The 21,046-nt window shown below is 46.6% G+C and overlaps 1 protein-coding gene across 1 annotated transcript in view; it reads left to right on the forward strand.

Moving 5' to 3' along the window:
* Positions 1-19,809, forward strand: part of PCP4 (Purkinje cell protein 4) — a 56,023-nt gene extending 36,214 nt beyond the window's left edge. Inside the window, exon 3 of the mRNA XM_036851096.1 lies at positions 19,403-19,809. Within this exon, the coding sequence (XP_036706991.1) occupies positions 19,403-19,530 (128 nt within the window). The 3' untranslated portion in view covers positions 19,531-19,809. The remainder of the gene's footprint in view (positions 1-19,402) is intronic.
* The last annotated feature ends 1,237 nt before the right edge of the window (positions 19,810-21,046 follow it).

Here is a 21,046-nt window from a genome sequence, read left to right on the forward strand (position 1 = left end):
TTTTCACACACACACACTGTATTTTATTTTTACAAGAGATAAATAGACTGACACCAAGCATTGTACATGGATGACCACAACAAAAGCAACAATGATTGCAGTTACCAAACATGAAACACACTCATACACTCAGACCTTTGGGTCCTTAATAACCAGAAAAGAGATGCTGCAAAACACTCTGGACTCTAGCTTGGTTTTGCTCATTCTTTCATTCATCCATTTATTCAGGAAATATTTGCTAAGCACCTAATATAAGTTGGAGATGGTACTCAGAGCTGGGGATGCGATACTTTAGAAAAGCAATGCTGGGAGAGTGAGGTCGGACGTCCTTAGTAACGAATGCATCAGCCACGGTCCTGGGAGGAGCTAGAGGGCACCTTCCATGTGAGTAATTCGAGGAGAGTTAACTCCCAAGGGACCATTTGCAAAGGTGCGTGCAGGGTTTAGGGAAACCCACAGAGAACAGTGTAGCACCTCAGACTAGAAACCGCAGGGCCTGCAGGGAGGCAAGAGAATCCAGAGAGGGTGCTGTGTGCAGAAGCAGCCTGACAGGGGCTGTGGTCTTCTGTTGAAGGACACAGCTAAGCCTCGGGCAATTCTGCAAACTTCTAGGGTTGCCAGATTCAGCAAATAAAAATACAGAATGCCCAGTTACATTTCAATGTCAGATAAGCAAAAAAAAAAAAGTATAAGTAGATCCCATGGAATATTTGGAGCATACTCATACTTATACTAAACTTTTTTTTGTTGTTTATCTGAAATTCAAATTGAACTGAACAGTCTGTATTGTATCTGACAACCCTAGCAGGGAAGGAGGCAAGGGAATAAATACCCAGATCTCGTTCTGTCTGTCTTCTGATTGCCTGTAGGACCACCCTTGGGATGAATCCAACCAAAGCCACAGCACAATGGTTAGGGAAAGGGTGGAGAGTGAATCAGGAGGGGCGAGAGGTGAGAATCGCCTTGCATCTTACCCCAGCACTTCTCCGACTGGGCTGTGGGCCAGGTCACCCGTGCCCCTCTCAGTCTTCCCTAATTAAAAATGTAGCCTGTTTTACACCGTAAGTGATTGCAGCTTTACAAAGACAGAGCAGGAGTGATTTTTGTACCCAAATTCTGGATTGGTTTCAGGAAAAAAAAAAAAAGGAAAGAAAAGAAAAGCAGTCCATCAATATCATCCTTTTATTTTAACTGCGGTGTTGTTGGTTGGCTTAATAATTTTAAAAGAAGGAAAACTGTCAGACCTCCTGGGAAAGATGACATATCTGACATTCTTAGAGCAATTAGGCTGTCCCTGTAAAGGTTAATGTGTGCTCACACAGTCAGTTTTAGCCTCCCAGCCCAACTCGGGTGTCATTCAAGGGTCAAGGGAGGTGGCCGGAGATGGGGGGTGCTTACTGGGAATGCAGCCAGGACGGGGGTGAGGGTGTCCGCCTCTCAGTCCAGTCTGAAGGGAAACCCTGATGGAGACAGGCCAGCCAGGAAAGGGGGTGGGGGGCAGAGCAGGCCTGGATCCCCCCTGAAGTCAGGGTTATTGGGGCAGTAGGGAGAGGACAGCAGCTTACAGCCTCCTGGGGTTTGGGGCCACCAGAGCCCAAATAGGGATGGGGCATGGCCAGGCCCCCTCCAGTGAACTGGGGCTGGAAACCACACAGTTTCCAGAAAAACTGCTTTCAGTGTGTGTGTGGGATCTACTGTGTCTGTGCATAACTCAGCCAGCCGCCCTGGCCACCAGAAAGGTGGGAGAAGGGGGGCTGCCGGGACTCCAGGTGTCCCCCGGGAGGCCTGGACAAACTGCCGTCTGGCCTGGGGCAGGGGTATTGATCTGGGATGGACGGCACTGTGCTCTCCCAGCCAGCGTTGCAGATTAGAGATGCTAACCTTTGCCTTCACTGTCCTGGGGGGGCATGAAAGAGCAGATTTGCTTTCATTTTGGTCCCTCTTGGATTCCTGGGTCCCAGAACTTTGAATTAAACTTCAAACTTGTGACTGTGAGATCAGCTGCTTAGAAGAATATGAGAAATGACCATCTCTTTCTTTTAATTAAGTACAAACCAGAACCCAAATCTTCATCTCTCCCCTTTCCCACGCAACCAGGGAGATTGTTGTTTCAGGCCCCACGGTGAAGATATTTCCCAAAGAAATGAGGATTTGAGCCCCTTTAATATAAGCCAGACTTTGAAACTTCAGGAGGAAGAAGATTAACCAATACTGTGGGATCATTGAATTGAAAAGATAATTATTTATAGACTTCACTTTTTCCAGCATGAAGGTGAAGGAATATTTATTATTATTATTTACAGAAATTGCCACTTATGAGTGAGAAGGTCAATTATTTGCATATTACTAGATTTAATTTAATAAGACATTAAAAAATTATATTTTTCTTGAAGATTACCCCCTTTCTCTCAAAAAGCGAACTAAAGAATAGATGCTTCTTATCAACCCGCTGGGATGCTTTTGGGTTCTTGCTACAGCTATCCTGTTCCAGCTGCCACTTTCCTTCTTCCTGTTGGGACCTGGAATTGAGTCGACCAATGATCAGCTGAAATATGTATTGATTCAACAGAGCCAGACCTGGGGGGCCGCAGGGGAAGGACGGGAAATGGGCAGATGTCGAGATGGCCTTCCTCACAGTATTTATGAGAACACTCCTTCCAGTAACTTATGATTATGCGAAATGGAAGCTTGCTGCTATTTTTGTGCTTGGCAAGTGGCTTCTTCAATCTCTCCAAAGCACATTCTTCTCTCTCTACCCTTCCCCCGTCCCAGACCCTGAAGATAATTGAAAAATTGAACTGCGCTCTGGCATTCATTTGGAAAGCAAAATCTTCTCGGATGTCAGAGCGATGCTTTCGTGGCTTTGGTGCTGATGCGAGGGAAGTCACTCTCCCTTTAGACTCGTCCAATCACAGTCAGCTCACAGAGCCAAGCATCCTGCATGGCAGGGCCCATTTCCCACACCACAGTCATCACTAACTGTGCTCATCACAGTGAGATGAGGCTTCTCGTCTCTGGCCTTTCTTAGGCTTCAGGGTTTCAGAGTTTCAAGACAAACATGAACCTCTTGGCAGTTTGAATTGATGTGCACTCACCAAAAGTTCAATTTCCCACCAGCCCATAAAGACCCTGTTTTTATAGTGAGCTTTAAAGATGGGCTGGGTCATCAGACGCAGCCCATGGCGAGGCCTGTTATAGATGACAGTGCATTTTCTGGCCGCCAAAAGTGCTCTAAATGTTCCTCCCAGGTAGTCGCGCTCAGTAATTGTTTCCTAGGAATTTCAAAAGGAATAGAAAAATGTTTAGCATCAAATTTTTGCTGGGTCTATCCATGGAAGAGCTGACACCACACCTGCCGCCTCTGCAGGGTTTTTCCCATTTCAGTCGATTGCTTGTAAGGTTCTTCACTTTTTAGCCATTCCCCTGATTGCAGAGCTTCTGAGCCTGCTCGGCTGCATGGTCTGGCCTGAAAACCCCTTCTGAGTCTCAGTTTTCTTGTGAAGGGGGTGGGGGAAGGGTGAATCCCCAAAGTTCCTGGTCCCTGCCATTCTGTGGTTTGGCCATTTGCTGGTGGTTCACTCACAGTGAATCATTTCACTTTTTTGGTCCCCATGTCCTCTTTGTGGGACGATGCTCTCTTTGGACTCTTGTCTAATTTGGCCACTTTCTGATTCTGTCTCTTTTCTGTACACATCGAGGGAATGTTGCCGGTGAGTCCAAAGAAGAAATGAGATGCTATTTCTTGCTGGAAGCAGGAGAGGGGAAAGAAAGTACAGTGGATAGAATCTGAATCGGATTGTCACTGGCTGTGAACATGTGATAACTAACGTTAACTATTTCAACAAAATGGGTGAAAATGGAAAAATACGGCCTTTTATCTGGACAAACTGCATTTCTGAACATGGCTTATTTCCGTGGATGTTTCTGTGGTGTTCATTCAGGTTGACAACGAGGCTGCCCTGTTGGGGACCGGCCTCCAGGTGAGGACAGGTGTAGACAACAAGAGCCCATGCATGAAAGGGACACAAAGAGGTGGGTCGCCTCCTAGGGCGAAAACAGGAACACCTGTGCACATAAAGAGGTTTGCTGTCAGTGCTCCCTTAACCCCTAAAATTAAATTGTTACTGTGATTTTGCAGCCAGAAGGTATTCCAATTTTCTTTTGAAACTTTATAACCATTTCCCTTGTGGGCCCAGGCAATGCCACCGGGTGCCCTGAATCATTGGAATGGTATGTGAGGTTGTCAGTGGGGTACCCTCCCCAGCCCCATGGCAATTGAATATTGAGTTGCAGCTACTTCTGAAAAATGTCTCACTTGCATTTTCTATCAATCCAACCCATTGACATCTTAAATGACAGCAAGGCGTGCAGGAACGGCACTATAATTTTGAAATCATGAGCTAGATTAGCGTAGGGAAGGCTAGTGTAGGGTCTTCGAAGACATTGTGAGAGAGCTGCAGATAAGATGTTCAGTCTTTTTCTGTTCACACACCTCAAAGGTGAACAAAACAAACCAAAAATCTTGCCAATTACATATCTGGGCTGGAAGCAGCCTGCTAGGTTGGCCATTCACAGCTGGCAAAATAGAAGTCCCTGCTGTGTAGTTTTTCAGTTCAGCTTAAAATGACTTTAGTGAAAGGTCAGATGCTATGGCTCCGGGGAGCGCTTTGTTCTCGAACAGACTGATGTTAGACTTTTTCTCCCCCTAGCATTCTATCTAAATTGGTTTCTCTCATCAGTTCCTTGTCGTCAGCCTCTACGTAATGCTCCCTTGAGCTGCTGCCACCAAAAATGGATATTTTATCACTGCTTCCATTTTTAATCTAGACAGTAATGCTTCTACTACCTCCATTGATAATTAGAATGCTTCAAGGGACAATATTTTCATGCCGGTCCTTTGAAAAATTACGTTATTAAAAATTTATTTCAAAATTAAACACTTTTTGATTATGTTGCCTGACACTGGAAATTGTTTTCTTTTTGGAATTCTTGTAATAAAAATATTCTGCTTTATCTTTGGTCTGTAAGAACTTCTGGATGGGGGGGAGGGGTCAGATGGTCTGTCTGTACAAAGTTCAAGGCCTTGCTTTCCTGTCACAGGATCACATAAAGCCCTGGTTAAGCAGGGCTCGTGGGACCGAGCGCAGCCCACATCTGGATTCTTCCCAGGTGTTCTTCACCTGAACCAGTAGAGAGGACTCTGGAGCTTTAGCACATTTCCACTTACCTGGGAAAGCACTTCTTATTCATTTCTTCTTCTTGGGATTACTCATCAGAACATTATTATTAAATAATGCTTAAAACTAAAACCCAAACTCTACTGTGAGCTAGTCCTCCCGAATCTGAGACGCTCTGTGTGATTGAGCTACCTCGCCCAAAAATCACATCACTTTATTCTTCCTTGGGTGTTTGATTTTATTCTCTTTTTACAAATATGTGAACCCATCTTCCTGGTAAGTAGAATAACAAAGCCCAAAGCTTAAAATGACTCACGTCTAAAAAGCTCTTTCCAACAAATCAGCAAGCACTTGGTCATGGGCTCTTAAGATAGTGTCACTTTAAAAAAGCAAACAGAAGTGATGTGTTTTTGTCTGAAACCTACAAAATGGGGTGTGGAAGGAAGACTGACACTGTGGGATCAAGAGACCAGAAGGTGTTGAGTCTAAACCCATGGGCCGGCAGTTGCTGGAGCTGAATGTGCATCTCTGTTGACATGTAAAGACACATTTGTGAACAGAGGCTCACACCTCGATGAAGAGCCCTTCCCTGTCTTACGACGTTTGTGAAGCACAAGGTGCGTCGCCAGATGGGGAAATCAATGCGGATGGCAGCCTCGGGTTTAAGACGTTGAGCTGTAATGGGTATTTACTGGTCTGGCTGCAGCTGGACCTGGTAGGTACCAAGCTCTGCCTATGCCTCACAGACCTGCTTTCAAAGCTTTGTTCCCAAAGTCAAATTCTATATACACAATGGACACATCTGCCCGATGGTCTTGTGCGTCTAAGAAATCTTGTAATCCCTGAAAATCTGCCAAGGAAAACACCTGTCTGCCTGGATTAAAGGCGCAGGGCTGAAGAGCTGGAGCGGGATGTGTCAGGGGAGAGAGCGCACCGCCTTGCTCAGCTGCTGGCGGGGGGTCCAGGAAGGATGCAGAAGCACCTGTGATGCTGCTGGAGAAAGGCCTCTCTAATCTGTCAGTGCCTGCCGCAGAGAGCAAAGGGGAGGAAAAGAGAACCCCGGTCCCAGAGTCTGAAAACAGCTTTGGTCCCTGTCTGGTGTCCATGTGATGATTTTCCAACCCACAATGCTGTTTGCTTTCCACGTCATTCACAAAGCTTGGCTAATTTCACGAGAACCCTAAGGCTTGTCCTGCCTTTGTCTTCATCAGCTTTTCTCCTCCAGCACGGAGTTCTGGAATGCATTCCATCTGCCTTAGCACCTACCTTCCCCCCACCCTTTTTTTTTTTTCACTATTTATTTTATATTGGAGTATAGTTGATTAATAATGTTGCATTAGTTTCAGGTGTACCACAAAGTGATTCAGTTATACATACCCATGTATCTATTCTTTTTCAAATTCTTTTCACATTTAGGTTATTACAGAATACTGAGCAGAGTTCCCTGTGCTATACAGTAGGTCCTTGTTGGTTATGTTTTTTAAATATAGCAGTGTGTATGTCAATCCCAAACTCCTTTAAGTATGCCTTCTCCCCACCCTTCCCCCCTGGTAACCATAAGTTCCTTCTCTAAGTCAGTGAGTCTGTTTCTGTTTTGTAAATAAGTTCATTTATGTCATTTTTTCTTTTTTAGATTTGCATATAAGCAATATCATACTATGTTTCTTTTTCTCTGTCTGACTTACTTCACTCAGTATGAGGATCTCTAGGTCCATCCATGTTGCTGCAAATGGCATTATTTCATTCTTTTTTATGGCTGAGTAATATTCCATCGTATATATGTACCACATCTTCTTTATCCATTCTTCTGTCGATGGACATTTAGGTTGCTTCCATGTCTTGGCTAATGTTTACAGCACTGCAATGAACACTGGGGTGCATGTATCCTTTCGGACCGTGTTTTTCTCAGGGTATATGCCCAGGAGTGGGATTGCAGGGTCATATGGTAGTTCTATTTTTAGTTTCTTAAGGAACCTCCATACTGTTTTCCATAGTGGCTGTACCAATTTACATTCCCACCAACAGTGCAAAAGGGTTCCCTTCTCTTCACACCCTCTCCAGCATTTATCGTTTGTGGATTTTTTGATGATAGCCGTTCTGACTTGTATGAGGTGATACCTACCTTTCCCCTTTAAATCAAATCTAGAATGATGGAGTGAGGGGAGTTAGAAATTCAATGGGGTCAAGTGAGGTTTTTTAGTATTAATTAGGTGCATTAATGCTGCTTTGAAGCTACTTGAACATGTCCTGTGATTATGATTGCATGTGACTTTTCTTCCTATTTCAAACTGGGGAACTTTAGAAAATTCTCTATATTGGTGAAATTTTCAGAGTTTAATCCTTTAAAGCTGGTATTTTGAAGTTTAGACGCTGGGGCAAAAGTGAGTCTGAGAAGGTTCCATCCTTCTGAAATGGTAAAACCAGGTAACATAAATGAAAGGAAAACCCTCCAATTATTTCAAAGCTCTGAAAGGAAGGGAAAAAAATGGACCTGAAGCAGAATGGAAGGAGCGGGCCAAAACCTGGTTGGGGAAAATGCCTTCCTAGGAGCTCCACCTAGCTCATGTTCATTTCCTAAATTTTCAAGCACTTGAAAAGCTACATACTTTCAAAAGCTAGAAGGGGAAGGGTGTGGTGAGAGAAGCTGATGCTCCATGAGGAGAAAAGGAGAGAAGAAGCAGGGAAACCTGAGAGTGATGGTTGGCAAAGGTTACTGGATATGCAGGCAATATTTCTGTAAAAAAACCCCTGAGGTTTTTAAAGTATTAAGTGCTATAAAGAAATGGCCAGCCGTATCAGAAATTGGACAGGTGTATATATCAGAAGAACAAGCATGTAGTTAAGTGAAGACAATGAAGCCATACTATGCACAGGGATGTGTATTTGAACTTGTTATCAGCTTGAAACAAAATGCTTTTAAATGAACTATACCCTTATAATGACATATGTGTAAGTAGATGAGGTTTATCTATAAGAAGCTGAAACCCTAAAATAACAATGGCTTAAACAAAAACGTTTATTCCTCTCTCATACAAAAGGAGTCTAGAGGTAGGTAGTTGAGGGCAGTCAGGACAATTTCAAGGAACATCAAGCATCTGTATTACTGTTTTGCCATCCTTAGCATAAGGCTTATGGTCCAAAATAGTTGCCTGAGCACCAGCCATTTCATCTGCATTCCAGCTAGTAGGAAGCAGATAGGAATAAGTAAAAAGGGCAAAGGGTTAGCTTTCTTTTAATGAGATTTCTTTCTTTCTACCCACATTACACTGATCAGAACCTAGGTCACCCAACAGTAAGGAGGATAAAAAGCTTACTCTGGGTAACCATGTGCCCAGCACCAAATCAGGGGTTTTATAACTAAGAAAAAGGGGGTCAATAGAGGCAAGAAATCAACTCGGCCACAACACATTTCTACTAGTGGAGTTTCTCAAGCACTTACATACCTGGCTGGCTTGCATGGAGGGCAGGTCTAAGGTGTTAGATGACTCATAAGTTCTCCACATTCCCCTTATCCCTAATCAGATTGAAGTCTTCAGAGTGTGAAGGAGGGAAAACTGTGGCTTTTCTGAGAGGTCTGCTGTTAAGTAAGTTACCTGCTGATTCCTGGGAAGGAATTTTCACCACGTACTCCGAAGAGGAAAGAAACATCTGACGTGTTATCCTCGTGTCCGACAGGGTTCTTATTTACCTACTTTCATTCAAGTTATTCTCCAGCACATTCTAAAGAATTTTCTATGCAAATAAAATGAAAGCCTGTTATCTGATGTCATCCCTTTCCTTACACAACTCCCCTCTCCTCCCACAGCCCCACGTAAGCTAGGTGTGCCTGTAGGAAGGAGATGCTGGCACAGACAGCAGAATCCACTCTTGCTAGATTCAGCCGAAAGGGGTTTATTACAGGTTATCGGTGCCTTGCAGAATTTCTGGGAGGCAGAGAACCCAGCCCTGGCTGTACACAGCCAGGAACGATGCATATGGAAACACTCAACCACACGGCAAGTTCTTCCAGCAGAAGCCCCGCTGTTGTTGCTGCCGCCCGGCCCTTGGCACAGGGCACAGGATGCTTGATGTCTGCCGACTGCCCTGGCGAAACCCTGTGGATGCCTCTGCCGGACGGGGGCTCTTCCTATGTTTGGTTGCCTCCGCTGGGTTCACTTCTGCCTTCTCAGATCCTGCCACGCTGCACCTGTTGGGCTGGCCCTTCACCTGGGCAGCAGAATTCTACTCCCAGGACACCTGTGGTGGAGGGAGAAGGTGGAAAGAGAGGGTACTGGGCGATCCAGCCTGTAGGCCCCCATCTGTTACCACCAGGAGAGAACCCTGCCTTTGTCATTGCTCTTTACGCATTACAAAGCAGCCAGTGCACACTCTCTTGTAAATGTCTTGAGACAGAAACAAACCTCCATTCATTATCACCCCCATTGCAAACACAGGGTGTTCAGGGTTCACACAGGATGTGAACCTCAGAAAGGCAAATCTGACCACACTCAGTCAGTTGGAACTTGAATCTGAGGCTTCTCTAGCGAAGCTGTTTCTTATCATACCTCTTCGGCCTTTATTTTTTTCCTAGAAAATGTAGGCATTTTGGCTAGTGTCATGGGCTGAATTATATGTCCTAAAATTCATCTGTTGAAACCCTAACCCCTAGTGCTTCAGAATGTGACTGTATTTAGAAATATGGCCTTTAAAGAGGTAATGAAGGTAAAATGAGGTCATTAGGGTGGGCCTTAATCCAAGATGCCTGGTGTCCTTATAAGAAGAAATCAGGGCACAGGTACACATAGAGGGAAGAGTGTGTGAAGACACAGTGAGAAGACGGCCGTCTACATGCCAGGGAGAGAGGCCTCAGAGGAACCAAGCCTGCTCACACCTTGACCTTGGACTTCCAACCTCCAGGACTAGGAGCCAATAAATGTCTGCTGTGTAAGCTGCACAGTCTGTGGTGGTTTGTTAAGGCAGCCCTAGCAGACTTATACAACTAGGAAACCGATTTTGCCTTTCCAATAGAAAAACTTTTTTCAATGATATTTATATCTTTTTTTGGTTCTCTTCCTAGACTTAATGAGTTTGGGGAAATTTTTGATCTCACCAGTGCTTATTCTTTTCCATTGATTCCCACAGATGTGCACTTATTTGATTACCTAAATGCCACAGCTGGGTAGTCATCTGAGCAAGGTGCATCCAGGTAGGGGCCAGAGGAATGAGATTATGAGAGAGAGAGGCTTTACATTACCAAAGCCCGACGTGAACAGTGGAGGCTGTGGGTTTCAGAATGCCTCTATTTTAGGACAAAAGAGGATTTCTCTCTCTTGGAAAAAGCTGTTAAGTACCAAAAGTGCGCTAACCTGGTAAATGCAAAGTTAGGAGAAATGGGAAATGTGTTTTCATTGGATGCGAGAGAGAACACGGCAGATGCGGAAAGCCACCCCCTTGCCTGCCGCCGCTAATGCCTGACCCTGCTCATTAATCTCTGCCGCTTAGCAGAGACCTGGAAAATTGCAATTCTCCGCACTCGCAGCCTCCATTCAATAAATCCTGAGCCAGCGGGCAGGAGCGAGAAATCGCCCGGAGCTGGGAGCTCGGAGCTGGCTTGCTAGGATTCCACGCTCCCGCCCAGCAAGGGAGGCACTGTTTTAACTCGGGAACAACTGGCTGAGGATGCGGTGGCCTCTTCCTGGTCATTTCCAGCTTTTTAAAGAATGTGTTGTCTTTGTTTTTATTGGCGTTTCATGAAATGGCTGCTCTGTGCCAACATCGTGATGAACTAGGTATACCAGTTTATTTTTATTATTATTTTTTTCTCAGGAGGAATTGACCTTTTCCCTAACACTAGCTGCCTTGTTCTCTGGATGTATTTTGATCCAATTTGAGGCTTAAGGGATAAACATTCCAATTCTTGCTTTTCTTGTTTGCCCCTTTGCTTTTCCTGCCTGGAGGGCTGGGTTTGGATCCTTACGAAGGAAGCCACGCTGGCTGTCCTTGGGCCACTCGGTGGTAGCCCTGGTCCGGGGGGGGGGGGGGGGGGGGGTCAGCGGGCAGCTCTCAGAGTTCCCAGGAGCCCAAGCACAATGTCAGTTAGCTTCTATGTATCAAGGGCAACCCAACTGACAGGTGTTAATTCTTTCCAAGTTAACATTATACGTTGAAAGAAGGTAGGACATTCTAAGAAATTTGGCATTAAAATACCCCATCTGCAGGGCATACTTAAGTTAAATGACTGTTATTTCTTGATGACGTGCTAAAATTTAGGTCCTTTTATAGTACGCTCTATGCTTTGCCTCCTAATCAAGGCAAACTCCTACTCAGGACAATTATATCCCAATTTACTGCTTATGTGCAAATTTCTGATCTACAGGATTAGGCCTTAGGAGGTAATATGTTTCTAGAAAATAAATCCTAAAATATGGAGGGTTATAAATGTGTAAACGAAAGCCTTTACCTGTGTGTGTGTGTGTGTGTGTGTGTGTGTGTGCGCGCACAAACCCCTGTGTTCACGAAGTACTGCCAGTATCTTTAGGCAATGACTTTGCATCATTGTAAACAAATATGAGAGTTCCTTTGATCAAGCGTGGTGGTTAATATGATACATTCTGGAATGATGCTGAATTTCCAACTTCTAAAGTCATATCCTGCGCCGTTGCGTTATCCATGAATAGCTCTGTTATACCCTGGATGACTACATGTCTGTTAATTTCTAAAGCATTTATGCTAATTATTTGAAGTCTGCCACCTTGATGGTAACTGCATGGGTGAAGAATACTTTTTCAACAAGTGAAGAATAATTTTTCAAAAAGTGTTTTCTCATTGGTGAAGGGTCCCTACCCGCCCCCCCCCCAATCTGGGCAGGTGGGTTTGAGTTTCGCTTTGGGTTCAGGCCTCCTCCCTCCACTCTGTCCCCTTCCCAGAGACCTTACCTGGCCACCTTAAAGCATGCACCCTCGCTCTCCCACTCAGCACTCTGCTTTATTTTTGAAATTTCTGAAATTCTAATACTTATCCGTGAATTTACCTTTTTATTTTCTCTTTTCCCAGGAGAGCAGGGTTTGGTGCTTGTTCTCTGTTTTCTCACAGCCCCTAGAACAGTGATGGGCCCGTACGAGGCCTTCCAGGTCATTTGCCGAACGACAGAATTTGGTATAAATTCTCCTGGACCACCTAGTAAACAGGCAGATTTTCCAAACTGGTAGACGGTACCATGTGTTTAGACTTGGGCTATTTAAGATTTCTTTTTCCCCCTAAGCAACATTCACTGGTCCATACAGAAGGCTGTCATCTTGGCCTCTGTCTAAGGCCCTGAAAGTAACAACATACTAAGGAATAAAAACAAGACCTGGATCCTGAATCAGCCCGTGGCCAGCACTCACTGAGTGCTCTTGGGTGAGGCAACTTATGGTCTCTGAGCCTTTGTAAAATGGGGACGGTGGATATCCCCTGCAGCTCTCATAAACGTTTGCAGAAGCCAGACAAGGCACAGAATGCAAAGTTACTTTAAAACCTAGAGAGCCCCAAAGTTAGATTAGGTCTGAATTGTGTCTCCCCCCAAATTCCTATGCTGAAGCCCTGACACCTGGCACCCCCCAACTGCCATTGTCCCTCAGAATGTGACTGTATTTGGATATAGTGCCTTTGAAGAGGTGATTCAGTTAAAATGAGGTCATCAGGGTGGGTCCTAATCCAATCTGACTGGTGTCCTTATAAGAAGAGGAAGAGACCCCAGACCATGTGAGAACACGGCAAGAAGGCAGCCGTCTACAAGCCAGGGAGGGAGGCCTCAGGAGAAACCACAGCATCTGACACCTTGGTCTCGGGCTTCCAGGCTCCAGAACTGTAAAAAGAAAAAAAAAAAGTCTGTTGTTTAAGGCACCCAGTCTGTGGCATTTCATCATGGCAGCCCTACTGGTTAATACAGCTGCTCAGTAAGAAATTTTGATGGGCTGTAGGGCGATCTGTGTTTATCAGTTCACAATCTGTGTTTATCATGCAAAGGGGATTTTAGTCTATCAAACCGTTCTCCCATTGGATGGATTTTCATGACAATATCATAGACTTGTCATATCCATTTGGGATTGTCTTTACCCGGTAGCAGTTCCTTCCTTTTATATTTATGATTCTCGATTTCCCATTTGCCATCAAATGATCTGTAAAAGAATATCCACTTACGTCTAGGAAGGAAGATCCATTTAATGCTCAGGGAAGACTGGTTCTTAACATAACGACATCTTTAAGAAGGGCTACCTCAACGTTTCTCTTATGATACAATAAAATGAAAAACAGCAGGGCCCTTCCCTGTCTCAGTTTCTGCAGGGAAAAGGCAGTATTTCAGGAAAATGGTGTAAGGAATACCTAGAGCTGTGCAAAGTATAAATCTGAATAGGACTGGGTTTTTTCGTGGTGGGGAGGTCATGGCAGCACTGAATCCTGAGACATCCCAAGCCCCAGGGAGCACCATTTCTTCATCAGGCTGGGGCCATCGGCAGTGCTCTGTGCTGTGCCTTGGTTGTTTGATGAAGTGTCTGCCCAGGGAGGAAAGTCTAATTGCTTGGGACGGTTTTGCAGCTGTGCCTTTTGTTCTGAGAGAGAAGATGGATGGGGACACGGAGAGCTGGATAACGGATAGTTAGACGGATACTGTGGTGGAAACAGTCAGCTGTCCCGCCTGATAGGTTTTAATCCTCACCTTCTCGGACTGCCTCATGTCTCTGAGACCAGATGCTCCAGGCAATGGGCCTGGCAGTGTTTGGGTGAAGTCTGAAGGTCTGTGGGGGGCCCTGGTCCACGGAACATGGCAGTTGGGGTCCTGCTCACACCTCCTGAGCTCTACGGTCAGGAAGTGGGTTTTCCTCTCGTTCTCCAGGGCAGTTGGCAATTGCTATCTTTTTATATCACACCAGCAGATTGGAATAAATAATCTCTTGACCATTCTGCTGGTAAGCTTTAGAACTCCTTTCGTGGAGGGACACACAGAAATGATCAAATTCCAGGACCCCAGACAGATACAGGTGAGAAGGACTGTTCAGTCCCCGGCAGTTTACAAGGTGCCCTGGTGAAATACTGCCCGCTCAGGCTCAAAAGCCACCGCCAGGAACCGAGCAGGATGTGTTTGGTCCACGTCAGCCATCGGGACCCTGAATAAAAACGTCAGGCGCAGCCCACACAGTGCAGATGTGAGCGGCAGCAGAGGACAAGTGGGGTGGCCGCAGGGAGATCTGGAAGTGAAGACGGCTCAGGCCCCCTGCACAGCTCACCCAGATCTACTGTCCCTTCAGATGGAGAAGCTGTGCAGAGCCCGGTGCCCTCAGGGCCTCCCGCAGCACCACCCTTCTTCTGCACTCTCCCAGGTGTCTATTCACAGGACCTGGGAGTCCTCTTTAGGTGGAGAAGTCTCTGTGCTCTGTGCTGCTGAGCGGGGACCATCCCAGCACAAGCCCAGCAAACGCCACAGGCCACCTGAGGGGCCTGATGCCTTGACGCCCCTGCCCGGCTGTGTTTGGCGGTTGCATGGCCGGCCCTGCTGGAAAGCATCCCTTCCCCTTCGCGTTGGGGCCCAAGCATCCATAAGTCTCACCACTGAGCGGATGCAGGGCCCTGGCCGGGCTGGAGAACCACGTGACTGCCCACATCCTTCTCTGACGTAGCAAGTCCTGCCTGTCACAACTGGGCCTGCGTGCAATTTACACCATGGCCTTGATTTGCACATGACACTGGTGACTAGGTGGAACAGGCTTTAAAAAAATTTTTTTTTTAAATTTTTTTGGCCATGCTGTATAGCTTGTGGGAGCTCAGTTCCCAGACCAGAGACTGAACCTGGGCCATGGCAGTGAAAGCCCAGAATCCTAACCACTAGGCCACCAGGGAACTCCCGGAGCAGGCTTTTAAAAAACTATTTTTACTTCTCCATTTTTGAGATGAGCAAACTGAGACTCAGAGAAGCGAGGGAGCTTCCTGAGAGCCACAGAGCAGCCAGAGACACCCCCGATCCTCCTCGCCTTGACCTGCACCCCTGCTTCTGCCAGTGGCCTCATCCGGGGCGGGAGGGTCCGAGGGCTGGGAAGGCGTCAGCTCCATCCGCCAGGAGGCTGGAGAGCTGTGTCTGCCGGACGTGAGGCCTGCCTTTTGTTTACTCTCTGACATGGTGCTGGTGGCAGGCACTGCTCTGGGCATGGAGGGGCTTAGCCCACCCGGAGCTCCCTGGCATGAGAATCCACCATCAGTGGGAGTATCGGAAGATGCCCACCTCTGCATGCCTGGGTCCCCCTTCTCCCACCACGGCCCTGACCATTCCCTGTAACCCTTTAGACAACGCTTCCAGACGTCATTCCACGTGGCCACGTTTTCCATCCGAGAGAGAGACCTCGCCTCTTCTTCCCCATGTCACCTGAGGTCAATGCCCCACGGAGGCTTTGCCATGGCACCTTCCAGCCTCCTTCTCGAGAGGCCGGGTGGTGGAAGAGGGGCTGAGGACCCCCTGCCTCGTGGAAATGAAACGGTTCCCATCCAGGGTGAGTGACTTGGTGAGGTCCTCCAGGAAAGGCCTGCACCGGACAGCCGCCTGGCTTATTGATTAATGGACTCACTTGCAATCATCGGTTACTCGTGGAACACCTACTATGTGCCAAGCCCTGGCTGAGCCACTGGAACAAGGCAGGTGATGTCCCCGCCCTTACGGAGCTCACGCTGTAGGGGGACGATGGACCACAAACCAGGGAGGAGCGCAGGAAGTAGAATAAGAGAGTGATCGCCCCAAGAAGAGCCACAATGCGGGGGGGAGGGGATGGGGTGGGCCCTGGAGGGAGCACACCCTCCTGGGGCCCTTCCTGTCCCCAGCGGGCATGGCTGAGGTCCTACCTTTGGGTTTCAGCTGCTGCTGGTGGTAGGCATCTCTCCTCTGCCCTGGAGTGACGGGGAAGGGAGGCTTTCGTATGGCCACCCTGAACCCTCCGTGGTCACCATCACCCAAGACATGGGAGGGGAGCCTCGGCAGGCAGCTTGATGACTGAGATTTCTGCAGGGCCAGGGCCTCTGGGCACTGGCAGTGGTCCCTCAGATGCTCTCCTCCATCATCCCTTCCCTCCTGCAGAGTCTGGGGTGCTCAGAGCTCTGCTTTTCTAGCTCCCAGGACCACATGGACCCATCTCCAGGCCCTCAAATCATTCGCATTGAACACTGTGCCACCGATTCTAATTAGCTGTCCCCTCTCCATCACAGTCTGGGTCCCCCTCCTGCTTTGCACATCCCTGGACGGCTCGGCAGAAGGAGTAACCATGGCAGACCTTCCCCAAGAAATGCTTGACTCTACAATGTAAAGAGAGAGTAACGATTCCCGAAAGATTAGTGGTTTCTTTTTTAAACACTGGAATACTTTTCAGACAAGGGAGAAATCGATAAATCACTTTTGGCTGAAGATATTAGGTGAAGATATAAATGTGAAATTCATTTTTATGACCCGCCCTTACTGTCTCATTATACATTCCCTAAATATATGTAATTTTCTTCATCTTCATTCATCATGTGTCAAAAAATAATATTGTTGTTTTCTTCCATTATCGTAAAAGGGAAAAGATAAACTAGGCTATTCAAAAGCTTCAGGCTGCAGCAACATTTTAAATCTGAAAAAGAAATCTCCCATCTTCTGTTGAGTCAGAGCTCATTTTCCCCCTTTGCAATCACGGTACAGTAGATGCAAGGGTTCCTCTGGGAAGACAGGGACTTGGGTCTGCAAACCATTTATGACAATCTTGGTACAGAAGCTGTTGCTTCTCCTCCCTGCTGTGGGCAGGTGAGCTGGAGCCATCACATTTCAGGTTTGCTAGATATTTGCACTTTAGCCCCGGGCTCATGTGATAACATTAGTGAAACATTTTTAAAGGATGAACTTGAGGTTCAGGAAACTCCTATCCCTCCTAATGGTCCTGCCCCTTAGAGAGTCTCTGAAGAAAGGGTCCTGCAGTGTGGATTAAAATGTGGATGGTTACCCGATGCAGTAAGAGATGATCCCACTATTCTCCATATCATCTGGGTTCTCATGGGTTAAAGAAGATCGCCCCAAATAGTCCCTGGACATCGGTGCACTCAAAATCTCTGCATTTAGGGGCCTCGGCAGTCAATCTGGGATAGAGGAAAACAATTCTGCTGATTTAGGTCATGGACCAATCAGTCCCGGCAAGGCTTACAAAGCCAGCATCCTCTCCTCCCAGATGGAGGTGGGATTGGAGGGCTCCGGGCAGAACCTGCTTAGTCTCTGGGAAAACTGAGAGGGGCCTGCTCAAGGGTCTACAAAGGAAATGTCACACAACCAGATGCATCTCTCTCTCTCTCTATCATCTATCTACTTATTCTATCATTCTATCTATCATCTATCCATCTATCTATCTATCTATCTATCTATCTATCTATCTATCTATCTATCTATCTATCTATCTATCTATCTACCTATCTATCATCTATCTATCTTTTCTAACTACCTAGCTATCTAGCTAGCTATTTATGAGAGAGAGAGAGAGAGAGAGTGAGAGAGAACAGGACAGAGTAAACAGGAGAGAAGGAACCTGTCTCGCACATATTCCCAGTGTCCTCTACCCTCTGTGCTGGGGCCGCTGCCTGAATACTATCATCCAAGGGCACTAAGACAGGCATTGAAGAGATGGACCACATTTAGGTTAAGTGATGAACTCAGGCTGCCTGGTGACAAAGTCAAGGAATAGAGCCTTGTCCCTGCTCCCTGGCTGGGCTCCCTCTCCCACCTCAAATGCCCCCGATTTTCCCATCCCCAAGCTAGACGTGCTCTTCACACTGTCCGGCCCCTCTGCTCCAGGTGTGAGCCCAGGGTGGCAGGGTTGCTCTCTGTCCAGGTGCCAAGAGGTGGGTTCTGCCCCCAGTTCTTCCTGGAATTAACCTCAGGACCTTATTTGTTACTTCATCTGAAGCCAGGTAGCTGGATCTCAACTCTGCCTGCATCTTGGAATCACCTGAGAGGCTTTTTAAAAAAGTAGGGCTGTCTGGCCCTACCTCCAGGGACGCTGATTTGTCTAACTTGGTCTTGTTCTCAGGAGCTCTTCCGCTGTGGCCATACAAAGAGGCAGCCCTGAGTCTGGGGTGGGTCCTTGTGTCTGTATTAAAAAATAATGCCTTTGGGACTTGCCTGGCGGTCCAGTGGTTAAGACTCTGCGCTTCCACTGCAGGGGTCATGGGTTTAATCCCTGGTCCAAAAAAAAAAAGCAAAATAAATAATGCCTTTAATGATTCTAATGATTAACTTTCACTAGACCGAAGGAGTGATTAGAGGGTTTTATTTATTTGTTTGTTTTCAGCATTCAGCTGGAAAGGTCACAGCACAAAGGGACAATCAGCACAGGGGATCACTTCGCTTTGGCTTATATCCTATTTTCAATGCTCTTAACCGTGAATGAGTTCAATCCTCTGCCTTAGCAAAAAAATGCGAAGCCTACCTTGTTGGCACAAAATGTAAGACTTGTGAAAGTCCAGCCTGATTGTGAAGGTCGAATGGTGTCATCCATCTGTGACAATGATAAAAACAGAAGCCCTAATTCAATAAGTAAATCTCATTGGTAATAGAAGGGTGTGTGCCCAGAAACTCAGCGACTTTTTTAGCTCCAGCGGTTGTATCACTGGGTCCATATCTGTAGCCCTATTTAAATTGTATCTACATGAGAAACCAGAGGAAAGTAACACCATTGCTAGCATTTAAAAAAATTTTTTAATTGAAGTATAGTTAATTTACAGTGTTGTGTTAGTTTCAAGTGTACAGCAAAGAGGTTCAGTTAAACATATATATATATATATTCTTTTTCAGATTCTTTTTCATTACAGGTTATTACAAGATACTGAGTATAGTTCCCTGTGCTATACAGTAGGTCCTTGTTGTTTATCTATTTTACACATAGTAGTGTGTATCTGTTAATCCTAATGTTAAATGGGGCCATAAGAACAGAAAATCATGCACAGAAGATATCTACGATGTGGAGACCGTGTCTTTGAGCTTCGTCGTCCCTCCCTGGCAGGGGTAGAGGTCAGTCAGCCAGAAGATGCTGCTTCTGAGCTCTGAGAAGGTTCAGGATGCACTCCACCGGCTTGTATTTTGCAAACTAGGTCTTGTGCTGGGGGTGGTGCCGTGTGGTGCCCCGGAGGCTTTGTTGATCCAGAGCTGCTGTCCGTCTTCCTGCTTGCAGCTCAGTGATTGCCTTATGTTTGTGTTTTTCTTGCTCCAGATGGGCAGAAGAAGGTTCAAGAGGAGTTCGACATCGACATGGATGCGCCAGAGACAGAACGCGCAGCAGTGGCTATTCAGTCTCAGTTCAGAAAATTCCAGAAGAAAAAGGCTGGGTCCCAGTCCTAGCGGGAGAGCCCCTTCCTAGTCTGCCAGAAGACACCACCTTCAACCATCCTGTCAAGAAATGAAAAGAACAGCACCCTCGAGGGAAATCATTTGCACACGATACCCACGTGCACCTCAGTCCCGCAATGCATGTACAGAGACCCGTGATATTTATACCCTTGTAGGAAGGCATAGACCATGCAATTGTGAGCGCTTCATATCTCTTTATCTCCAGTATCGTTCCTCTTGCAACTGATTATTTTCCTTGATGTTGTAATAAAATGGAGTTGAGATGCATGATTCAAGTGTCTGCCTCCGCTTCTCCCTTTATATTAACTTGGGAAGTTACCGTTGTTAGAAGTAAGGCTAGATGTCTATTTTCTTCTCCCTCTAAGAGTTAGAGCTGAAACACGGTGCCTTCTGTGAGGAGCTTTCCTGCTGAGAATGGGAGATGCGTTCTCAGCTGTGCCTGTCTCATTTGGAGAGTTCTAACCTCTGACAGGCGATGGCGATGAATTTTCCTCTTATGATGGGATTAGAGCCCTGGATCCTGGGGTGCTAAAGAGTCAGAAGGTTCCCTGGGGAATTAAGACTCATCCAGGAGAACAAGAAGTGGGAGGGCAATGCATCTGTTTAGGGGGAGTCACCCAGGTTTACACAGCAGGTGCGCATTTCGGAGCTCCGCAGGGGATGCCCTACTATCGAGGGCCGGTCTGCCGCTCACCTGCAGCTCTCCGTACCTGTGCTGCTCCAGGGCCAGGTGGTTCTCTGTTCTGCCCTTCCATCCCCCTCCCCAGCTCCTCACACCCCTCAGGGAGTTATTTGCCACCTGTTAGGATTATTTAGCACATCCTGCAATTTGGAGAAGCTGCAAGTTCTCTCCCATCCCATCTCTTCCCCTGCAAACCTCGTAGGTAAATTGCTTCCCACACCCCAAAGGGTAGGCAGGGAGGAGAGGGCTGTCACATGCAGAGAATACTCCTTCGAGTCAAGAGCCAGGGGGCGGGGTGAGTGCCTGCCTTGGGGCCCCAGGTGGCAGGAGCCCCCCGCCCCCGAGACTCTGGCTGTTGGTTTGAGCTTTGCCACATGAGAACCTGATGTGGAAGCTGCATTTCGTCTTCATTCCTTTTTTTTTTTTTTTTTTTTAGTATTTAATGTTTTATTTTTGCCTTTAGCTTAAGAAAGCAATTATTCTTTTTTTTTTTTTTTTTTGGGATGCAGCAAAAGCAGTTCTTTTTTAACATCTTTATTGGAGTATAATTGCTTTACAATGGTGTGTTAGTTTCTGCTTTATAACAAAGTGAATCAGTTATACATATACATATGTTCCCATATCTCTTCCCTCTTGCGTCTCCCTCCCTCCCACCCTCCCTATCCCACCCCTCTAGGTGGTCACAAAGCACCACCGAGCTGCTCTCCCTGTGCTATCGTCTTCATTCTTTTTACTGGACAGTTCTCTGGGGCTGCTAGGGACAGGGCAAACTCGGGCTCCTCTGATGGGTTTCCAATTAGAGAAGCACTACTTAGGATCATTGCA

Source organism: Balaenoptera musculus, chromosome 4, assembly GCF_009873245.2.
Source record: "Balaenoptera musculus isolate JJ_BM4_2016_0621 chromosome 4, mBalMus1.pri.v3, whole genome shotgun sequence".
Classification (NCBI taxonomy): Eukaryota; Metazoa; Chordata; class Mammalia; order Artiodactyla; family Balaenopteridae; genus Balaenoptera; species Balaenoptera musculus.